The sequence below is a fragment of the Perna viridis genome, chromosome 11 (genome assembly GCF_037379345.1).
Source record: "Perna viridis isolate PV_CMFRI_1.1 ecotype Kerala chromosome 11, ASM3737934v1, whole genome shotgun sequence".
Taxonomy (NCBI): domain Eukaryota; kingdom Metazoa; phylum Mollusca; class Bivalvia; order Mytilida; family Mytilidae; genus Perna; species Perna viridis.
This window is the reverse complement of record NC_142455.1, coordinates 19,875,622-19,897,815: the sequence shown is the minus strand read 5'-3', so window position 1 is coordinate 19,897,815 and position 22,194 is coordinate 19,875,622. Positions and strand designations below refer to the sequence as shown.

The following is a 22,194-nucleotide window of genomic DNA, read 5'->3' as shown; positions in this document are numbered from 1 at the left end:
ATGTCTAAAGAGGATAGTTTGAAGTATAAGATATCAGACTATGAAAAAATCCAAAAAACATTAATGCTTATTTTCAAAGGCTTTCCCACTATAATAAAACGTTTGACAATATGCATTTATTGATCTGACATGAGTTATTTCGGTGTCTTTCCATTTATGCAACTTTTGAAACTTGTCTATTCCCATTTATCCAACTTAAGTTTTGAGTTAATGAAGCTGTTGATTGTTTAGCACTAAATAGGTGTCTTTAGAAAAATGACAAGAAATAAGTTCCTGTATGTTATATATTGCAACATAATAAGAAAATATGCTAAACTTTCTGAGATTTTTTTAAAAGCAAAATCGGAATAAAAATTAAATATTTTATGAAAACTAATGTATTTCCGGGACATACTTCCTTTCAGCTGACGGTAACAACAAGATTTTACTATTCGGAACTTCTGACAACCTTCGACACCTCAGCCAGACCGATACTATTTTCGTGTTGGAACATTCAACACCAGTCCAATACTCTGTAAGTAACTGTACACCATTCGCACACTAATTGATGGAGAGATGTACAAATGTTTGCCTTCCTGCAAATGCCCGACTACTTACCAACGCCTCTTTGACCTACTCAAAGCAGCCGGAACCAAAAACAACACACTTATAGCTCCTAACACAATCTTTATGGACTTTGAGTCAACAGCACACACTACAGCAGAGACAACCTTTCCTACTGCCATCAAAGGCTGTTTATTCCATTTCTGTTAACGTATATGGAAAACGTGATAAACTCTTGGTCTGACAGAGCTATACTAGAACATCAACTTTCCATCAACATGTAGGACGAGCATCAGCACTTCCTCTTGTACCACCATACCAAGTAGAAGACGTATGGTTCCATGCACAAGACGACTACTAAATAGACGACGCAGAAGTGACCAGCTTCAACGACTTTATTACAGAACAGTCAATTGACAGGGAATCAGACCGTTAGAACCACCATTCGACCTAAGGACCCAGGACCACAAATCACCTTGAAGGATGGCATCACAACTCAATAACTAACTCAAAAAGGCTCACCCAAACTTACACCTGATTATTTAGAAACTTAAGAACGCACAAACGTCGACAGAGACCCGACTGATACAGTATGCTGTAGGGGTTAACGCAAGACCAGGAATTTAAGTACCAGACCATCGAAAACCGACTTACTCAGCTGAAAGACAGACTTCAAGGGGGGCAAATAGATGTGTGTCACTACACTGAGGCAGTTTCCCACTTGTTGAAACTTGATTGAATATTAATATATCCAAAAAAGTAGCTTAATATTATCATACAAAATTCATGTATTAAAAGTGCACAATCAAATCTGAGAAAAAAAAACAAAATCACACTCGATGCCTACATCAATTATTAAAAAGTACAGAAAAAAATATCCAGGCTTTATTTAAGATTAGTCATAAATAGTCTGGAATTCGTTCGCTCCAAAGAGAGAGAAGAGCAGATGCTGCAACAAAAGTTCATGTATAAAGTTCAGGCAGATCGTATGGTAACAGGGAAACAGTATGTACATTTGTGGAACATATTGTTGCATAAATACTGCTGATATTCCGAAGGAATACATCTTTAACTCTTCAAAATTCAGATCCAAGATGACCAGAAAGGTTTTTTGTCATTTGAAAATTTGTTTAAATGAACTATAAGTTTTTCTCACCATTTCTTCCTTCTTTTATTAATTAAAAAGATGATTTTATTAATTAAAGTTGTGTTACTTTGTAATAGTAAATATGTAATGATTGTTCTTTACATCTATTTAACAAGAACATATTTTATGTTCTGGATTTAGGGCAGTTGTATTGTTCTTGCTTTTTAAATATAAACATCTGTCAATTTGTATCTGATCATATATATATGATCTTAATATACAAAAAAAATGATAAAATGCATACTGATATTTATTTTCGTTCTGCGAAATCAAATCCTAGATGGAATATGTATTGCATTTTAGCATAGAACAGATGGTCATACAAGATATGGATATAGACAACACAGAACATGCTTCTAGCGTTAATTACTACTAATTGGGATAGATGTAGATCTAATTGCCAATAGTTTCACAGGTAAAGCTGGTGTTACTGAATAAGTGTGTATAGGCTAAAAGAACCACGCTGTGCTTGTTACAATTTAGCAAATGCATTCCAATTGTTTTACTAGTTTCCATTTATATTTTTGTAACTTTCTGCTTATATTTCTTTTCCTAATGTAACAATATCTCTTGGCATATTTGTTCCTTAAATTTGTTGTAATTTTTATTATAAATTAAAGTCCTGATTTTTATATTTTATTTTTGCGTTGTTATGCTTGTTTGAGTGCATGCTTTTTAAAGAGAATGAGGTATCGCAAATTGATGTTTTCGGGAATCTACACCAATTTAGTTGAGCTTTTTGTATGAAGTATTTAGCTCCATTCGTAAGATGATGTACCACTTACATTTGGAGAGCTTGTTCTGTATTTGTATCCGAACGAGTACGTTGTCAAGGTGTTTTGTTCAAAGAAAAATAATTTCCAATGTTTACATTATACAAAATACGGACAGATAAAAGACTAGATACTAAATATCTCCATAATGTCACAACAACTCAAAATTGATGGAATGGCATGGCTACAACCGACTGTTTAACGTCTACCTTTATTGACATCTAGTTTTTTTCGACAAAAGTTTAGAAGAGTAATCAAAGGAATCAAGGTTATAGCGGTAATCAAACGAATGCAATCCGGGGACAAAGACCAGACATGGAAAACAGACACACACAAGCAAATGAGCAACTCGGACTCCACTAAAAACTGGCAACATAGACCAGGTGCACCGGTAGGGTAAGCGTCCTCTGCTTTTCTAGAAACACCCGCCGATTTGCTAGGGTCTAGGGTAGGCGAAATAGGAAAGGAAAACTATGACACGTTGAACAAATGAGCACGCATGGCGCAGATCGTAACGATCCACGAGTTCATGATGACGACCATAAAACTTCTGTAGTGATGACTTCAATCTTGTAGCAACATAACCCTGTTCCAGAAGCCTATTTGTTAGAATTCTAGCGCGAAACAAAAGTAGAAAATTATGAATATCATCCTTACTGTTCCGTGTATTGATTTTAGTATACCTGTACAAATTACTGTTTTTTTAATTGGTTAATATTTAGGGCATATTCCTGTTGTTTTATCTATATTGCTTATTACTGGTATGAATTCTAGTAAATACTATATACTGTTTTTTATACCTAATTAGCCTGTGTTGAATGGTCTGAGGAAATAATGACTGTTGTAACTCCTAACAGGAGTTTTTTGACACAAGTAGTAATATTATTAAAACTATCAATAAATTAAACTCCCTTTATCATAAAGATGTGCATCATTAATTCCGAGTGTCCAATACCCAATTCTACACGTCCCCATGAATCATTGACCTATGCCCCATTCTTCATTGTCCCATGTTCCATTGAATTAGTTCTGCTACAGTGTATAGGACTGCTTGATTTTTGACCATCAGTGTACACTAATCAGCCATTATGATAAGACGTGGTATATTCCCTGAACCTAAAGCAATGACAGTGCAAATTATAAAGGTTGAATATATAGAATGTGATTATATGCAAATCTGGAGATATAATTTTAAGGAATACTGCAGACGGCTATTTCTGCTACATCAAAATTATTTACATTTACATGAAAAGTATTGTTAATCTTATTTTTATACGTCGTAAATCTAAAAGAAAACTACATGTTAATAACTTTCAGATACGGCCACAAGTTTATAACTAAACTGAGGTTTTTAATTTTGTTAACCAAAGTTACTTGCAAGTCTCAAATTGTTCAAAATGTTACAAAGTTAATCAAACAAGCGCGCTGACTTGTGAACGTTTGAAAACAAAACTAATAAGCTGTTACCGAAAAGGTTGATGCGGACCAAGAAACGTTCGGTATTGTTCATTTTTGCAGGAAAATATTAAGGCCAAGTCAAGGGACATAAGATTGAAGTCATCTCCTCAGATAAAAAACAAAATTTATAATGTCTCTTATATAACCTCTTTAATCGATACTAAGTATCTGTATAGTACATCTGAAACTTATTCATACATTTTGTACTAATATAAATGTTTGTTCTAATTAGATATGTTTTAGTTGCTGTTCGATACATGTTACATTGTTTGGCATTTAAATCAATTATTCTTAGCATAGTGCTCATTCAATTATCATTCACAAGCAAAGAATGAAACGTTTCATCAGTGTTTTTGATGGACTTCCTACGTTATCGTGTTGACACTATTTTCAATTATTTTTTAAACGCACAGGGTAAACAATAATGTATGATTTAATTAAATAAAAATTTGAAAGTATGTATATTAAGATTGCAAATGTTAGGACATTTGTTTGCAGACACATTGTGAGCACACATGTTGTATGACTAAAACAAAAGTTTGTTTTCAATTTTTGTGTCAATATTAATATATTTGACAATGTATTCCTGACAGCCGCTAGTATTCATCGTCACGTTTAGTGTTAACTGATTTCGAAAACGTCTGAAAAACAATCCTACATGTTGACAGTAACAGTACCATGATCACAATACCGAGAACAGTCAAACGTATCAGACCGAATTCTCGGATTAAAAAACTTTTTTCAGTTGAATCGTTGTCGTTAATCCATGTTGAGTTGTCTGTACTGTTGAATACGGCAGTAATATTCAAGGCAATGTCTGACACATTGGAAGTGAAGTTATCCTGTTCTGTCTCTCTGTGGTTGTATTTAGTCGTTGCCCTTGCATAGCATGAAGGCATTTTTCCTTAAACTATTTTTCAATTCAAGCATCTGCTGCCTTTGATTTTAAATAAAAACAACTGAAAACTAAAATTGATTTATCAAATGAATACATGATGAAATAATATTTGACTGAGGAAAAATGTCAAACGTATTCAATATGTACAATGACTACAGTTGAATTCGGCTGGGAAATATAAATTGTAGCATGATAAATGATATACATAAAAATATTCACACTGACTTTATCCTTAAGAAATTACATTGCCGTAATGTTGCCAATGATTGGCTTTCGTATTTCATAAATAATATTTACAACTATTGGGTATGGTGTTTTTGTAGTTGTTTACCTAAAAAGAAAATTTCTCTACATTATATGTACTGGTACTTTAAATACAAATCGTCCTTTTACCATAGGAGGTTGAGAATTTTTTAAAATCAAAAATAAGGTGGACGAGAATCGCGATCGGTTTTTTCACATGAAATATTAAAAAAAAATTTATTGGCTTATTTATGCAATATTTTAAGAAAACAGGTTAAGTTTCACGGCGTAGAAAAGTTATTCAAGTTGGAAACGAAAAAATTTTCATGACATAGTAATGAAACTGCTTTCTAAAATAAATATTTATAATTAAATGGTAACACAAACATTCTTTATTTTATTTACGACTTTAATATATCTTTAATTTATTGATGATTGATCAGATGAAATTAAAGTTCCTGTCAATGTCAAAGAGTAATCAAGGGAGCTCATGTTATAGCGGTTATCAAAAGAATGTAATCCGGGGACAAAGAACATAAAATAACTAAAATCATACATACAAAGTAACAAAAGTAAATGAGCAACTCGGACTCCACTAAGAACTGGGTGCATGAACCAGGTGCACCGGTAGGGTAAGAGTTCTCTGCTTTTCTAGAAACACCCGCCAAGTTCCTGTCAATGTCAAAGATTATTTTCATTTTGAACAGAAGACTGAAAAATATTGACCTCAGCTTTAAAGGTCTTATGTCAATTTCTTCCATGATGTAACCGATATGAAAGATTAATGTATGAATGCGATTTTTAGCCAGAAATAAACATACATAGTTCAGTAGGCGATTAGGAAAATGTTTTGTTTTTGACGAAATTGATAAGAAACGACTTACCTGTGTTTGCCAATGACATTAATATCCTTTTCAATAAAACAGAAATTATGCATTATAGGTTCTTTTAATAACAAAATGAAATAACTTTCATTGTGTAACGTTTTTGGAATCATTACAGGGGAAATCCTACTTATATTTAAAATTTTCAACGTACAAATAAATAGTTTTGTGATGAGAGCTAAAAAAGTAGAATTTACAGTCCTTACACATGCAATATCAATTATCAGCATATTTAATATTTACATTGAATAAACATGATACTACAGATTGAAGCACTTACCTGTTCATGCACAGGAATAACATTATTGTCATTCGCGATAATTATTAGTTCCTGAATATATACAATGGTTATTGTAACACTGTTTTATCATTTATCACATGTTCACTCATTAGCAACATTTTGGTTGGTCAGCCAACACTGTGATGCGCTTTGTCAATCAGTAAAAAAGGAAACAATCAGCAAGGGAAATGAAGTATAGAATAATCAATTTGATACAAGTTCCAGAATCTGTTCAATACGGAATAAAACTGGAAGTTCATCTTACAAACGGTTTAATTTAGCTTTGAGCAGTTTTAAGATCGATGAATTTCATTTTATTCAAATGTCTTGGGAATATAGACAATACAGTGAAATTAATCTAGGAAAAGTCGGTCATGACTGACAATAGCATTAACTCAAGATGTTTTCATTAACGAACTGCTAGTAGTATGTATAAAGTGTTAAGAATTAATGTTAGGGTAATAATAAAATATGAGAACCAGACTTTAATTAACTTTCAGATAAAATAATTATTACAAAAACACAGAAAAAGACAGAAAACTGGATCAAAATCAAGAAAAATGGTGTTAATGATATACTAAAAGTGTCTATCACACACACATTGAACTACCTTTCATTTTTACTTTTCCCAATTTGCCACATATTAGTAACACGGCTATAAACACCCGGAGGGCGGTCGGTCCTTCCACGTGTATTAGAGCTGTTGTTGTTGTCTTTTTTTTTTTAATAAAAAAATGGCCATAAAATGAAATCATGCATTATTGGCTTTGCATTTTAAAATTGATATGATCTACTTTCAAGTGAAAAAACAATGTAATATGTTCAGCCTGGGTCTTATAGGGTATGTCTAAAAAATTGGGCTCAATGAAATACAACTCTTGCTACTAGGAAGGAACTGTGTATGATATACATCGCAAGAACAATGGGATATTAGATTTCATCAAGTCATTACAAAATTAATCACCGAGAATGTTATCATAGAAATTGTCTATTTACAACTATATGTATTTAAAAGGTCTTATTACACCATGTCATCAAATAATGAGAAAAAATTTACCAAACCAAACATTTTCTTTTATAAAATGATAATTGATTCCTCTAAAATTGACAAACAGTTTTTTTTTTTTTGCGTAAAACAGTTTGGTTTCACATAACAAAATCACAATGATATAACAATGAAATATAGGAGATAATACAGCGAATTTATCTCATATTTAAGGCATTATTGTTTAAAATATTAAGCTTTATAAGTTAAAACAAGTCGAAGACTTAGCAAAAACACAATAAAAAAAACGTCATACTTTATACCAGAAAAAACGAGTAAACACAAAACAAGTGATAGAACGAATCTGCTTTAATAATGAGGTAACTTTGATATCGATGTGTATAAGGCACTACCAAGTCCAGTTCCGAGGATATCTCGCTCAGTCCTTAGAATGTATGATGGATCTAAATAGTTGTGATTCACTGCGCATGACAGGAAATCTTGGAGAGATTTTAAAGCCGCTGGAGTGGGTGAAATACCGGAATAATCTCCAATAAACGCAATACCTGAATTAAATAATAGGGAAATATAACCAAGATAAATATTATCACCAAAAAAAAATGGTTTTAATTTACTATTTGCTTTACCCTGTGATCTCCAGCAATATTAAATAACGATAATGAATATCTTAAGTTAATTATGATAATTGTGACGTTGTTGTTAATAGTCTAGTGGTTACTCCGTATTCTTGTGAGGGGTCTTATTTTTACTTTTGTTGTTCGGAATTACTGTTATCTGCTTTATCGTTTTCCAGACAAAATCCCATCACAAAAACATAGATTTTTTACCCGTTTACGATTCGTCAGTAGTCCCGGGCAAACTGAGTCTTTTTGAGTACGGGCAGATATAAACCATCACTGATGTGCTTAAATGTTTTATACTGCTAAGATAAGTGTGTTTTTCTTTACCTATAGATACTCTGTCGAAGAAATCAGCATGCTTTCCAATGCTGGTGAAACCATTCAGTTCGTAGAAAGTACCGTCACCACCAACAGCGAAATTAAATTGTCCTGTGAATGAAATGTCGGTCAGTAAATTGCAGATAACGATACTGTACAGTTCTCGATTTCTCCTTTTTTAAATATATATGTAATATATGTATATTCATCAGACTCTCCCACAATATTAAAAGTTCTAACTGAAATTTCACTCCTTCTCAAAGAAGCTAAAAGTATTTTGGTGTTTTTCTTTTGTATTTCTGTTATGTTAAGGTTTATTAAACCTTTTTTCAGTACATATCTTCTTTTTTTTAAAATCAAATTGGTAAAATACAGTACAACCTGTCTAGACCATACCCTGAATAATACGAAAATCAAATCTGTCTAAACCGGGTATTTTCTTTTGTCAATTGATTTCAATCTTAATGTAATTTTAAACTTTTTGAACACTCCAAAAGTGGTCCAGTTTACAAAGGATTCACTGAACAACAAATATAACATATTTTATACACGTACTACGCTTCCAGTTCTGAATATCAGATTTCAATCTCTCTACACAATCAATAGGACCTGAACATTTTGCTCCAAGCGTGTGATGAACGACAACAAAGTCTTTACTGCAGGAATATTGTTGTGTCAAATTGTTCAGTTGTTCATAGGATGAGGAAGCACCCCATTCATTCCGTTTGACGTAAATAATGTCAGGGCAAGTAAAAGTGTTGTTTTGTGGTGTCATAATCTTTGGAGGACAGTAAGGTGTCGATGTCGAAGACACTGTTAATTGAGTCGTTGAACTTGTTGTTGGTATCGTTACTGTTGTCGTCGTCGCAACTTCTGTCGCTGTTGTCTCAGCGGTTGTTGGTATTGTGGTGTAAGGTATGTTATTTGCTATAATAGAGCAACATATTTTTATATTGTTTTTTATATTATTTTATACTTTTGTTACATACTCTTTGGTATTAACATTTTCCATATACATATGTATATATGGGTGCTTGTTTTCAATATAAAAAAAACTTTTTTTCCCCAGAGAAGGAAAAGAATATGACACAACAGTCTCCAGGAGCCTGAATCACTCACCGTATTATATTTTGCATTTCAAGGGCAATAAATTTAACCAGTTATCCAACAAAAAAAAACGAAAAACAAATACACATTATTTCATCTTTCAAAGGCAATACTCTTACAAGGAATTGTCTGACAAATATTGTCCCTGAAGTCTTTTGTAGGCCTTATAATAAGAATGATTTCATCAAAAAAAAAAGAATTTGGTTAAACCTAACCGTTTTGGAGATATATGCCAAAAACTACTGTCTGACCCCTATGTTCTACTTTAAGTACCAGCTTCCATGTTTTTCGACGAATCAAATATCTCCACATCAATTACATGCATGATACAACAAGGAACATTCAGACTTAGTCTGGTTCCAATCGGTCGAGTAAAAGATTTTTGAATGAAATAATATTACAAACAGCAACAAAAAATGCCGAAAAGGGCAATAACTCCAATATAGCTTAATGGATTAAAACGAAAATTTGACCACAAATAGGTCTTATCATGCTGAACACTTTTATTACATGTCAGAATTTGGGAAAAACCTAACGGTTTTGAAGATTTATGCGTCAAAAACTACTGTAAGACCTCTGTCCTAATTTGGTAACGGCGGCAATGGTTTACGACCCACATTAATTGTATGCAAGATACTCTAAGGAACATTCATACTAATTTTGGTTCTAATTGGTCAAGTAGTGTCAGAGGAGAAGAGTTTTGAAAAATTGTTATTGACGGTCGACGACGGACGCCAAATGATGGCAATAGCTCACATTTCCATTTACAACTACATAATCGGTGAATAACAACGAAGTATTTCATACATATCGCATTCTACAGGATGACTTAATGAAACCTCAGTTTACTTAGTAAGTAAGTTTTAAACTACATGAAATATTATTCTATGACTTTAAACACACATGCCTCATACATGCAAATGATGTAGCTAGTTGTTAAATAGTTACAAAAAAATGTAAGTGCACAATGCTTATGTATTACTCCTTTAATGCTTTCATTCTAAACGACACTCGTTTGTTTTCAAAAATAGAGAAATAATGGGTGGCGGCGACATTCAAGTTATATATATATAGTGCTGTCAATGTTTTAGGTTTTTTGAAAAGACACACATCTGATATTTTTTTACACAGCATCATTTATATACTGTAATTTACATGTCAAGTTTGTTGAATTACACTTTCTATCAATCATCGATACGTGAAGTGTAAAGAATTAAACTCGTCAATGTTTTTAGAACTAATTGGATTCTTTAAAGTTAACAATCATTCAGTGCATGAGGCTTTTAAATATGATTCGAATATGATACTCCATAATCATATTTCTTCTTGTTATTGTTTTCTATGGCCAATGGCATCGCTTCCATTGAGGCAATGAAGCAACTGCTCACTTTTTTTCGGGCAGAAAAAATGGGGGGGGGGGTCATAGATGATACCGCTAAGAAAATGAAAGTAAGAAGATACTAAAAGACTATGTTGATGTGTACGCATGAGTATATTCGCAAAATAACATTAATATCTTGATTTATAACGTGTAGGTATTTCAAGTTCGTTGAAATTTGCATTTCGTTATTTTAAAAAGAATGCTTAGTATAAACACGGTCGGTTGATGACCTGTCAAATTATTCTCGAGCGAATATCCCGTGTTGTTTTTCGCGCGCTTTACTTTAGCTCGTGCAGCAATCTTCTATAGTTGTGATACACTTCATCATGGCTGATCGAAAAAGAGCAGCAGGTCAATCAAAATTGACAGATTTTAGCTGTTTTAAAACAAAATCACAATCGTAGCTGCCCGTCTGTCCGTATGCAAATACGACTACGTTAACGCAACTCCTCACAAAGAATGTCTTTCTTGTTTTTATTTGTATATTAAGAGTTGAAATCTGCCGATAATATACCCAATCGACAAAATATTCCCATCGGGATGAAAAGAAAATGTCGTAAGCCAAAAACAACCCATTGGTCTTCAATGAACAGCGAACTATTCTATCTTACAACACAGAACAAGTAACAAATGATGTTCATTTTCAGGCAACTCCTCAGTGTCCTTTCCACAGATATCTGAGGGCCCACATACGGCTATTACTAGCTCGGACAAAGAGTATGATCAACCTACTGCAAGTGGAGGCTTATCAACAATGTTAAATGAATATTCTTATGATCCCTTGCATTTTCGGAAAGTCGCTGAGTCAAAGCGAAATGTCGGCACTACAAGAATTGAGATGGAATCCACAAGCAGAGAAAAGGACGCATTCCAAGTCACAAATGGCAGAAGATACAACATGACTCGGGAGGACACATACATGTGGTTAAGATATTCGCAGTTGAAAGATGCGGCATTCTATGCTCCGTGTATAGCATTTACAAAACAAAACTGATGGGGGACGGCCTGTGGGAGACAAACTCGCATCTTCCGGCTTGAAAGACTGGAAAAATGCAATTGGTGCAAAAAGGAGAGCATTAAAATCCCACGAAAAAACTGCTTACAACCAAGATGCTATAATAAAAGTATCACACTTTCTTAAAGTTCAATTTGGAGAGGAAAAAATATCAGATCGAAACTTTCGAACTCCTACGAGGATAATGTCAGTGAAAAAGGTAAATTTTGAAACGCATCATAGATGTCATCATTATACTGGAACAGCGCAACATACCCTTTAGAGGTCACGCGTGGGACAAACAGGCAAGGCAATAGCAATTGCGATTGTTTTGTAAGATGGCAAGCAGAAAATAAGCCCATCTTAAAGTCACATTTAGAATCAGCAGCGTACAATGCAAAATATATGAGCCCAGAAATTCAAAATGAATTAATTGAACTAGCTGGTAAAGAATTACTAAAGACACTATTCTTGATCTTGCGAGAGTGGCCAGATTCTTCTCCGCAATGGCAGATGAGTGTACAGATGTAGCCAATATTGAGCAAATGGCAATTTCTATCAGGTTCGTTGAAAGTGGCAAAATATTTGAAGACTTTATTGGATTTGTAGGTTTAGAACAAGTTGACGCAGCATCTATACATATATAACTACAGCCATGCATGACAAGCTTGCTGAATGTAACCTGAGAGGGCATTGTTATGATGGCGCCAGTGTTATGTCCGGAATACAATTTGGTGTATTTACACGTATATGTGAAGTTCAACAGCTTGCTGAATACCACCACTGCCGGGCGCATGCATTAAATTCTGTTAAATCATACCCCTGTAAAAGTGTTGACATGGTGAGAAACTTTTTTGACGATGTGAATCAACTGACATGGTTTCTTGATGGAAGCCCAAAGCGTTGCGCGATACTGAAGCGATACCTATCAGATTCAAAGCAAGTATATTATCTGGTCGGTGACACGGATCAAGATGTTAGTGAAAGCAATAAAAACATTTGTAAAGCTTTCTCAAAAAGTCAATTATCAAAACTATGCGAAACTAGGTGGTCAGCAAGGATTGACACTTTGTCACTGATAATAGCAAAATACAAGCCTCTGATATCATTCCTGGAGGACGTGCAGAATGAAAGTACTGTGACTGATGCCAAGACAAAAACCAGAGCTTTTATACACATTTTGGAGAGAAGCAACCTTGTGGTATCGTTTATTGTGGCTCATCACGTACTTAGTTTTACAAAGCCACTGACACTTGCACTAGCCAGAAATGTGACATCTTCAAAGCCTACTACGACGCACAAACTTGCATCAAAGTTGTAGAGGATCAAAGAACAGATGAGGTGTTTCGATCTAAAGTTTTGGCGAAAGTTACAGCAATCGGCGATAGTCTGGACATTGAAATTACACTTCCGAGAACAACAGGGCGCATGATGCACCCGGCTACTGCCGATTCAGTGGATGCAGAAAATTATTACCGAATAAAGGTTTTTTTTAACATTTATTGATCACTCTCTCAACGAACTAAGACAACGATTTTCTAACAGTCTGCGCCCATCCTTCTTGGCATTTAAGTTAGTTCCATGCAGAGTTTCGGACGATGAGATAACGGCTATCATGGAACGATTTGGCCCCGTTCTGCCATATGAAATGGGCTTTACGGTCGAAGTATCAGGCATCGACAAGCAAACTTTGAGCGCTTGGTTAGCTTTGGCCGATCCAGATTATTATCCTAATATAAACACCATATGTACTGTCTTGATGACAATGCCAGTAGGATCTGTTCCTTGTGTACGGTCATTCTCAGCGTTACGTAGACTAAAAGACTGGAGTAGATCGATAATGGGTGAATTTAGACTTGTTGGACTAGCACTCATGTATATACATCGAATGTTCCGATCTTCAGAGAAAATGTTCTTCCCAGCCAAAGACCGTCGTATTGGATCTTTAAGTGATTCATTCTTCACTAAGTTCAGTCTGCATTCTGTTTAAAGTACTAAATTGTTCAAGTAATGTGTCCATCTATTTTGCCTTGCCACATATACTTTTGCCTTAATTTTTTTGGCAGAATTAAATGTATTGATACGAGTTCATTGAAACAGTGGTAAAGAAACAATTAGTCGTTTGAATCAAGACTTCCTATAATTTAAACAATGGAAAAAAGGGAAACTTTGACGCAAATATACTTAAAATGATATATTGGTTAAATAATCAAGACAAAAGGAGAATATTGTTCTGGGTATTATTTTGTGAGTTAGATTTCAAAATTATGGTCAAGACTTCCAATAACTATATTTTACCAAGACGTAAAAATATAAATATTTTGAAATCACATTTTCTATTCTGGAGACCCCGTCAAATGACCTCAAAATGGCTTGAAACCGTTTTCCGTCGGGGGCGGGCGAGGCCCCCTCGATCCTTAAGCGGTCCCCAGACCCCTTGTGGAGATGCATCACTTTTAAAATAGGCAAGCTTCGTCCCTGATAGCGAACAACATAGAATATTGAATTTAATTGGGATAGAGTTGCTTGATTGATTGATTGTTGGGGTTTAACGCCCGAGCAGCAATATTTCAGCTATATTCAGACAATGAACATGAAAGAAATGATAAAATGAAGATGACATGTTGTTGATGATGATGATGATGATGATGATGATGTTGATGATGATGAAACTTAAAAAGGGATGGGACACTAGGATAATAGGGACGACATATTTTGATTGCCACAAAAAAAAAGGAGGGGTGGGTAGGGTCGGTCAATTCAGCCTCCTGTGGCGGAGCGCAAAGGTTCCTACTCCTGTCAAATACCACAGCAGGGTTCTTTAACGTGCGAAAAACGTAGCATCTTTCTCAACATGGTGCACAACTATGGTTTGCGGTCATATTTTTCGTATTATAGCCTGACAACCCCACAATGTAACACGCCAGTGGTACCCAATTCCACCACCTGGGGCACACATCCCAGTTGCTCTGCAGGCAGAGCGCCTAGCCCCTGGCTATGGTTCTGAACACTATTTAGTCGCCTTTTACGACAAGCTTAGCGCTGCTGCAGGCCTATTCTTTTAACACCTGAACTTGCACGGGGCAATTGGGATAGAGTAAACTGAAAGTATGAAGATTTAAAGATTAATGTATATGATCTGACAAACGATTCATACAAACTGGTACATCTGAATATTTTCGAACCTCCATAATTTGCATACTTTCATACAGTTACTTATTGAGTTTTAATTTGCTTACTCTTTCATTTTATTTATATGTTTGTTTGTTTGTTAAGTAGCAGTTTTTATTAAAAAAAAAACGAAAAACAAACAGATAATAACTTGTAAATTCACCCATGGATAATTCTTTTAAACCTTTCACATTTGCTAAGTTCCATAAAATTCGGAGTAATTTTTCTCTTCAGTAAATTTCAAAATGTAGTAATCGAACATTTTGCCATCCCTCTTGTTCCACCAAAGCGTGTCAGGGTATCACTTCCTTACAGCTACAGCCTCATTTTGCCTTACTTGTTGCACTCATGTGCATTGAGTGTGGAATGGGTACTTTGAAAGAGTTATCGGACGTTATTGATTTTGATTTTGTTCATTTTAGTGGAAAGTGAATGTATGATTTCCTTATAAATGCAGATTAGAATACTTAAAGGACTATCGTTACGTAAAAACATAACATATGTAGATCGGAAAAAGCAAAGTTTGTTCGGCGTTTTTTCCTGAATCATAACTGTGCCGGTACTTAAATGATGATGGTTTAGGCTGCCCTTCCGTTTTGTGTATCATTAGTTATTTTACCCAAAGAATAGCAAGAACCCAGTGTTGATAGAAGGAAATGTCAAAATGTACAAATCTAAATATACGTCATGGTTGATACTTTATTCATATTTATACTGACATCATTAATTTGTGCAAGTAAAACATATTGACCGTTTATTAATAAGGCTTTAATATGCCAATGTCATTTTACTTATATTATAAGACACGCCCAGTGATTGAATGTTTACATGTCCTACCGCCATTGATTATTGTCATTGAATACACAATGTGACAGACTTTACAAAACCAGCAAAGCGTTGAAGCTGAAGCGAGGACACAACTGGACAATGTTCTGAGTCTAAAGCAAAATAATGTTGTTATTTGTTGTTATTTGTAAACTACAATACACATCTTTGTTGCAAAATGATTCAGTTATTTGTGAATAAGAAGCGCAATCTATCGCATTCCAATCGATCGCGGATGGATTAACAAATTTGACACCTGTCTACGTCTTCTATATTATTCCGCCCATACGGAGGCGCCACACAGGGAACCATGTAGTTACCCTGTTCGTTCGCCTCATTCTTTTATTCTTTTTATGTAAAGTCAAGACAGTATTATTGTCTATTGATCGGTACTTTGCAAAATTATTTTTATTTTTTTAATTTTTATACGTTTCTTTGTCATATATCTGTTTTGATTTTTTAAATAAATGACAAATTACGTAAGCAATGGTCAGTTATATCTGTTGTGAAGTCTGTCTTAAAGCAAACGGTGACCGTTCTTTTCACTGAACGACACATTTTCTACACAAATGGTATACTAGCCATTTCAAAGCTTTCACATCTTTGTCACACTAATACTAAGATCCGGCGAATTGTTCAAGTAAGAATAGTGCAACATAATTGACCTCCAGATTGAAAAGAAGTATAGCTACTACGTTTGATTTTTTTTCTATGGATAGCAAAAGCTAATAAGCTAGTGGAGTGATACGTTGTAAATAAGACAGCGGTTATAGATCTGCGGAGGAAATTGTAGCTACAAGATTGAACTATTTTTTTCTTTGTTTGTATTTTGTTTTTGTTTTTGTTTTTTTGTTTTTTGTTTTCTCTTTTATTTATTTAAAACTTACTTACCGTCACACTTTACTTTGTCATACTCAGTTTTTATATCTTTAACAAAGGCATGCTGAAACATCAAAAACAATAACAAGAAGATTCTGGCATCAGAATAAACCTCTAAATGTTGTTTATACTAGATCAAAAGCTATTTTAATATATAAAAAATATATACATATAAAGAGAAATAGCCCCTTCTAATTGACTTTGACAGGCAGACCATTACGATACCTAGTTACATTATGAAACACACGAACATACCAATCATATATAATGTAAATTTCGATATGCTATTCACATATTTCAAGGAGTAACCTCTCAGCACAATGTGACCATAAACTAATATAACTAGCACTGATGTGGTAAAAGATATATCAAAGAGACAATAACTACACCGGGATGACAAATGTCAGTTCAAGGCCAAAGAGGAAAGCCTTGAGCGATAGTACATGCTGCAACTGGCCCCAAAGCAACATTTTACGCAGGTAGAGCGAAAGAGTTGCTCTTATTCATTCAAGCAAAATAAAAGTGAACTGAAAGTAGAAACCAAACAACATCTACAGAAACCAGAAATTCCTGTCTTGGGACATGCGCTAAAACTGCGGCGGGGTTAAAGTTGAAGGGTGATCAGTATCACTTTAGATATTAATCTAATTAAAATGAGAACTACATATATTAATTGTTCAATTCAGTCACTGAATGTAGGATCTAACAAAACTCCTTTCTACTGTACGTTCTGATGACCTTTCCAGAGTCCTCGGTGTTTTCCCTCTGAATAAAGCTTTCAAAATCATATCAGATGAAATCTGATTGGCAGACCAGAAAGGTCATTAGAACAGATAGTACCATGGACTGTTATTAGATCCTATATTAATGGAACAAACAGTATGTATTATTTTAATTAGATTGTTGAGATATGTATTGAGAAGGCAAAATATTTAAGCTTTTAACTTCAAAAATAAAACCACTTGCTTTAGCTATTTATCGTGATATTGATACTTCTTTTTTCCTTTAGACAGGCATTTCTGGTTGTGATAATATACAGTGAAACCTTCTAAACCGAACCCCTTTTGAACTTTGAATTGGTTTGGTTTAGACAGGTGTTCGGATTACCTGGGTTCAAAAATACATTTAATTTGAATTAAAAGAACAGTTAGAAATGTGTCTGGTTTAAACAAGTTAACATTCAATACACTATCCTCGGCCAAAACAGCTAAATGAATCGTAGTAAAATCGTAAATTCGCTATTTCAAAGCTCTACACACTTGTCCACACAATGCCAACTCCATCCCTCTATGCAAATTAGTATAACGGAAACAGCTTTGCGGAACTTATGCGCTGTGATTTTTTTTTCACATCCTGTATAGCATAGTCTTTGAGCTAGCGGGTGATATGTAGTAAATTAAGAATCGGTTATTGGTTTGTGGAGGGAATTGAGTACTTACATGACCTTTGTACATGACTAACGTCCAGAATGCATCTCTGAAGTGTACGTTTTCATTTATTATTTCCGCACATGTTCCTCCGCTGAGTTCTATAACAACAGGATGTTGATCCACCGGAAGCACGAATCCATTATGAACACACAAACATATAAGTTCACTTGTACTTGCGTGTGATAAAAAAAGAACGATTAATACCTGTAGAAAATGCAAAAAAAGGGTATCATTGAGACAAATTTGGTTGGTTAAATGGCTTTTTAGATTTTATTACATACTGTATGTTCTAAACAAAAAAAATTGTACGTTGCGTTGGGAATTAAATGGCTCGATGTAAAAGATAACTAGGAAATGAATAAATTATGCCCAAACTTTATTGTCCGACCTAACTTCGTACAGAATGAAAATGTCTAATAACAAGTTACATTAATATATAATACTTTATCCATCGGTTTGCGTGTGACTGTATCTGTAGAAATTTACCAAAATACCGGTTTTAGCAATTTTATTCTACGTTCCAAGTAAGTTGTCTGTGCCAATATTCAAAACATATTTGGTTTCTTTAACCCCTTATACATCACTTAAGTCTAAAATACAAGTTGAATCGATAATTTATGGTAATTGAAATATAATATGACATTACGTACAATGCTATATACTTGATTGAATAGATACACTCAATGAAATAGCCTCGAGTGATTAAAAGTGAATATATAAATATATTTTAATTTAAAAAACATAATTACAAATTAACAAGTACGCAATAGTATGTAGACTTACGTGTATGTTATACCACTATTCTCATTTTCTGCCAGCAAAACATTAAGAATAACACAATCGAATTCGCGTATTTTGATTTTTCAGATAGGTTGCTTGAACGCACCCATCTCATGAATATTCATGAATATTATTGACGGCTGTTATTGACGCCTAGCTTCTGATGGCTAGGTTCACACTGGTCCTTGTCTGGTATGAAAATAACATCATCAATACAACTAGAAATAAAGTTAGTTGTGGTTTCACTTACCTGACGCCAAGTAGAAAATGACACAAATTCCATCACGGCGAATCAATTATTGTCTTATCTCAGTTGTGAACAGTGTGTTGTCATGACGTACGGGTTTTCAAAGTACGTTTGATTTTGTCAGATGTTAGATCATTAAATTCGACCTAGTTCTAAGTTTTATTATTTGGTGTTGAAGGTCCGATCAATGTTTGGAAAGTAATTATGCGATAAGTTTGTATCTATCAGTCATTTTTTATACATACATGTAGATGGTGTAAAATCAATAAACATGGCATTTAAATGGTCAATATATTGGATAATAGTCAAATTTACATAATAACATGTGTAGCAGAGTAACACAGTGCTGTGGATAGGTCTACAAGGAGCTTAAATTTTCGAGTATAATTGACAATAAAAGGGTATAGAACTTCATCATATATAAATATGATGATAATAATAATAAGAGATAAATTGAAGTAGTTTTGCAATTTTGGGTTCAACAACTATAATAGAATATTTTGCTATTGGGCATCAATTAAGACTGGGGCAAAGATCAATACTTTTCAATAATTGAGGATTAATGACATATCCTAGAATGTTACTATGTGTATCAAATTATGCTACACCAAATAATAGAAATAAAACTATTGTAACTTCCTCAATTTGATCTGTAACGAGAGTTTTACACGTACAATATACGCTTGAATTTACAAGTTTTAACACACTCGCAATGTTTCTGCTTATTTTCTTCTTAAGTGCGGAGTTATCTTTCTTTAATTTAAATTTGTGTTACGAAACTTAATGTTTTGCTTCTTTAGAAATACCTGGGAAAGTAATCATGGGAACCTAGGTTATAGCGGTAATCAAAGAGTAATCAAGGGAACCAAGGTTATAGCGGTAATCAAACGAATGTAATCCAGGGACAAAGACCAGACATGGAAAACAGACATATGCAATAAAGAACATAAAGTAACTAAAATCATACATACAAAGTAACAAAAGTAAATGAGCAACTCGGACTCCACTAAAAACTGGGAGCATGAAAATTACTTAAACATTGATAAACGTAGTTAACAGCCTTCGCTGAAATACACCAACTATATTTTGTTGATTTTTATATACTTATGCTAAATCGTCTTAATGATACGGGCGTGCTAATCAAATATGGGTGCAGTACAACTCTGACCAGGACTCTCCGACCGAGCATTTCGAAAAAAAAAATGACAACACGGATCATAAAACAAAGACAACTCGAACCGTTTAAAAAAAGACAACTCAGACCATAAAAAAGATAATTCGGACCATATGCACACAGTTAGTCTGCGGGTCGAGTTGTTCCCAATTCATTCAATATCACTTGTCAACAAGCATGCTGTAACTGCTTAAAAGAATATATTATATTATTCTTCGTGCGTTAAAAAAAATGCATCATGAGGAATAGTGTATTACATTGTATCTTCAGCGAAAAATAAAAAAAAAACATATCTATTTCATGTTCATATCACAATCACTCCCCAAGATGAAAATATAAATAATCGTAAATGTTGTAGCCGACGAAATAAATATTTTAAAAAACGAAATAAAAAGTTGTTTTTGCTTTGTTTGTTTGCTTGTTTTTTGACTATTATCATTATTATTATTTTTGTTGAGTTTTTTTTAAAGTGAAACTATACAAAAAATGGAAACTAATTAAATATGATAGTCTCCTTTCAGATACATGAACTTGAAATATGTGTTTTAAAAATGCCATGACTACGACAACAGAAAAGGGTCTTCTAAAATTTGAAATTCCATTCAAAATACAACTGAGAAGGCGCAGCTTCTTTCTAAGATGATGTGCAATACTCGGTTCAAATATAGAAAGTAAATAACCGATATTCATCTTATATTTTAGTAGATCTTTCATCTGCACAGCGAAATCTGCCTTAGCCGATCCCATTTTGGACTTAATAAATTTGTTCGGTTGAATCCGGTTTTTGGTTTAGCAAAATTTAACACGTTCCTGGTTAATCAGGTTTTCGTATTCTTAGGATTCAAAGATTCATAAAATCTGCCTCCGTTGCACATTTTGAATTTGCATTTCATCATAAATTTTACATTTGTTTTTCAGATTTATTTTTCATTTCAGAAAGGAACTTTTGCATTTTAACAGCATTTAATTTTTCATAAGAAACATACATTCATCAGACAGTGGATTGCCAATTGAAAAAAGAAACGAATTAAATTAAGTTCAATCAAAAGTGGATTTTCTTTCTCAATGAATTAAAATATACCACGCACCTTTTTTGACGCGGAATATTCTCATTTAAATCATTAAATGAATACAATCGAGTCACACCTACTAGAATTATATCCTGTTTTAATTGGGGTCCTTTGGAAATAACCTTTTTTTATGAAAAACCGCTAAATAAGTAGATTATGTTCATATAAAGTACTACACTACATTCGCCCTCGATAGATAGCCTCTAAAGAATCAGAAGATGCATATCATGTGTACTGTTGTTGGTTTTCTGCTTTTATTGATTGGTGTGATTTCTCATCCAAGTTATGGTATGTAATTTGTGTTTTTTAAATGATTTTGCATGAAATTTACAAATGATTAACTTCAATTTTTTATTTGAGTCAAGTACGTCTTCACGAAACACAATTAGAAGAATTACCAGAAAATTTATTTTGTTTGAGTGCGAAGGAAATTTTTCATAATTCCATGTACAACCATTGTGTAAAACCGGAAATTACCTTGTGTCTTCTTCCTTCCATGCCAAAACTGAACTAAAGACAATTCTATCACTCACATATAGTTATGGTATCTGGCCACTGGACCTTGTTGTGTAAATGAGTATTTGAACACAGTCTTCAGAACTCAAATTGTTCTCTAATATCCTGTCTTATCCATGATTACTTTATAACAGATGCGATAATCGATATTCATAAGACGAAGGTACGAGTTCAGGCCCTCAAGGGTCTCTATAGTTAGTAGCTCCTTATCACTGGTTTTGGTTTCAGACTTCTATAGATCTGCTGCTATATCAAAGGATAATGGCAGAGATATAGATATTGGACAATTTCTACAGAAAATTCTTACCCGGACGAATAAAAGCCCTATCAGTATTCCTTTCAATGTTAAATGTAAGTATAATTTCTATTTATTTTGCATTGACATTAAAAATATGTGAATATTGTGATAAAGGATTAAAGTTCATCTATACCTTTTGACTAATATGGACA

General features: G+C 33.8%; 1 protein-coding gene across 1 annotated transcript; it reads right to left on the bottom strand.

The window, feature by feature from the left end:
• Nucleotides 1-7,558: 7,558 nt before the first annotated feature.
• On the bottom strand, nucleotides 7,559-19,145 carry LOC148603257 (peptidoglycan-recognition protein SA-like). The gene is made up of 6 exons (XM_088552841.1): nucleotides 18,988-19,145; nucleotides 17,967-18,161; nucleotides 16,540-16,591; nucleotides 8,726-9,097; nucleotides 8,180-8,281; nucleotides 7,559-7,777 (listed from the first exon to the last, which is right to left on the bottom strand). Exons 1-6 carry the CDS (start codon nucleotides 19,018-19,020, stop codon nucleotides 7,581-7,583), a joined length of 951 nt encoding a protein of 316 aa, XP_088408967.1. The 5' UTR covers nucleotides 19,021-19,145; the 3' UTR covers nucleotides 7,559-7,580.
• Between the last annotated feature and the right edge of the window lie 3,049 nt (nucleotides 19,146-22,194).

Excerpts from the sequence above, each read along its gene's own strand:
- LOC148603257 (XM_088552841.1), bottom strand. The coding sequence starts at position 19,020 with ATGGAATTTGTGTCATTTTCTACTTGGCGTCAG. Across the intron at positions 18,162-18,987 it reads CATTTTCTACTTGGCGTCAG|GTATTAATCGTTCTTTTTTT; the intron begins GTAAGTGAAACC and ends CATTTTCTACAG. Across the intron at positions 9,098-16,539 it reads TGACAAAGTAAAGTGTGACG|CAAATAACATACCTTACACC; the intron begins GTAAGTAAGTTT and ends GCTCTATTATAG.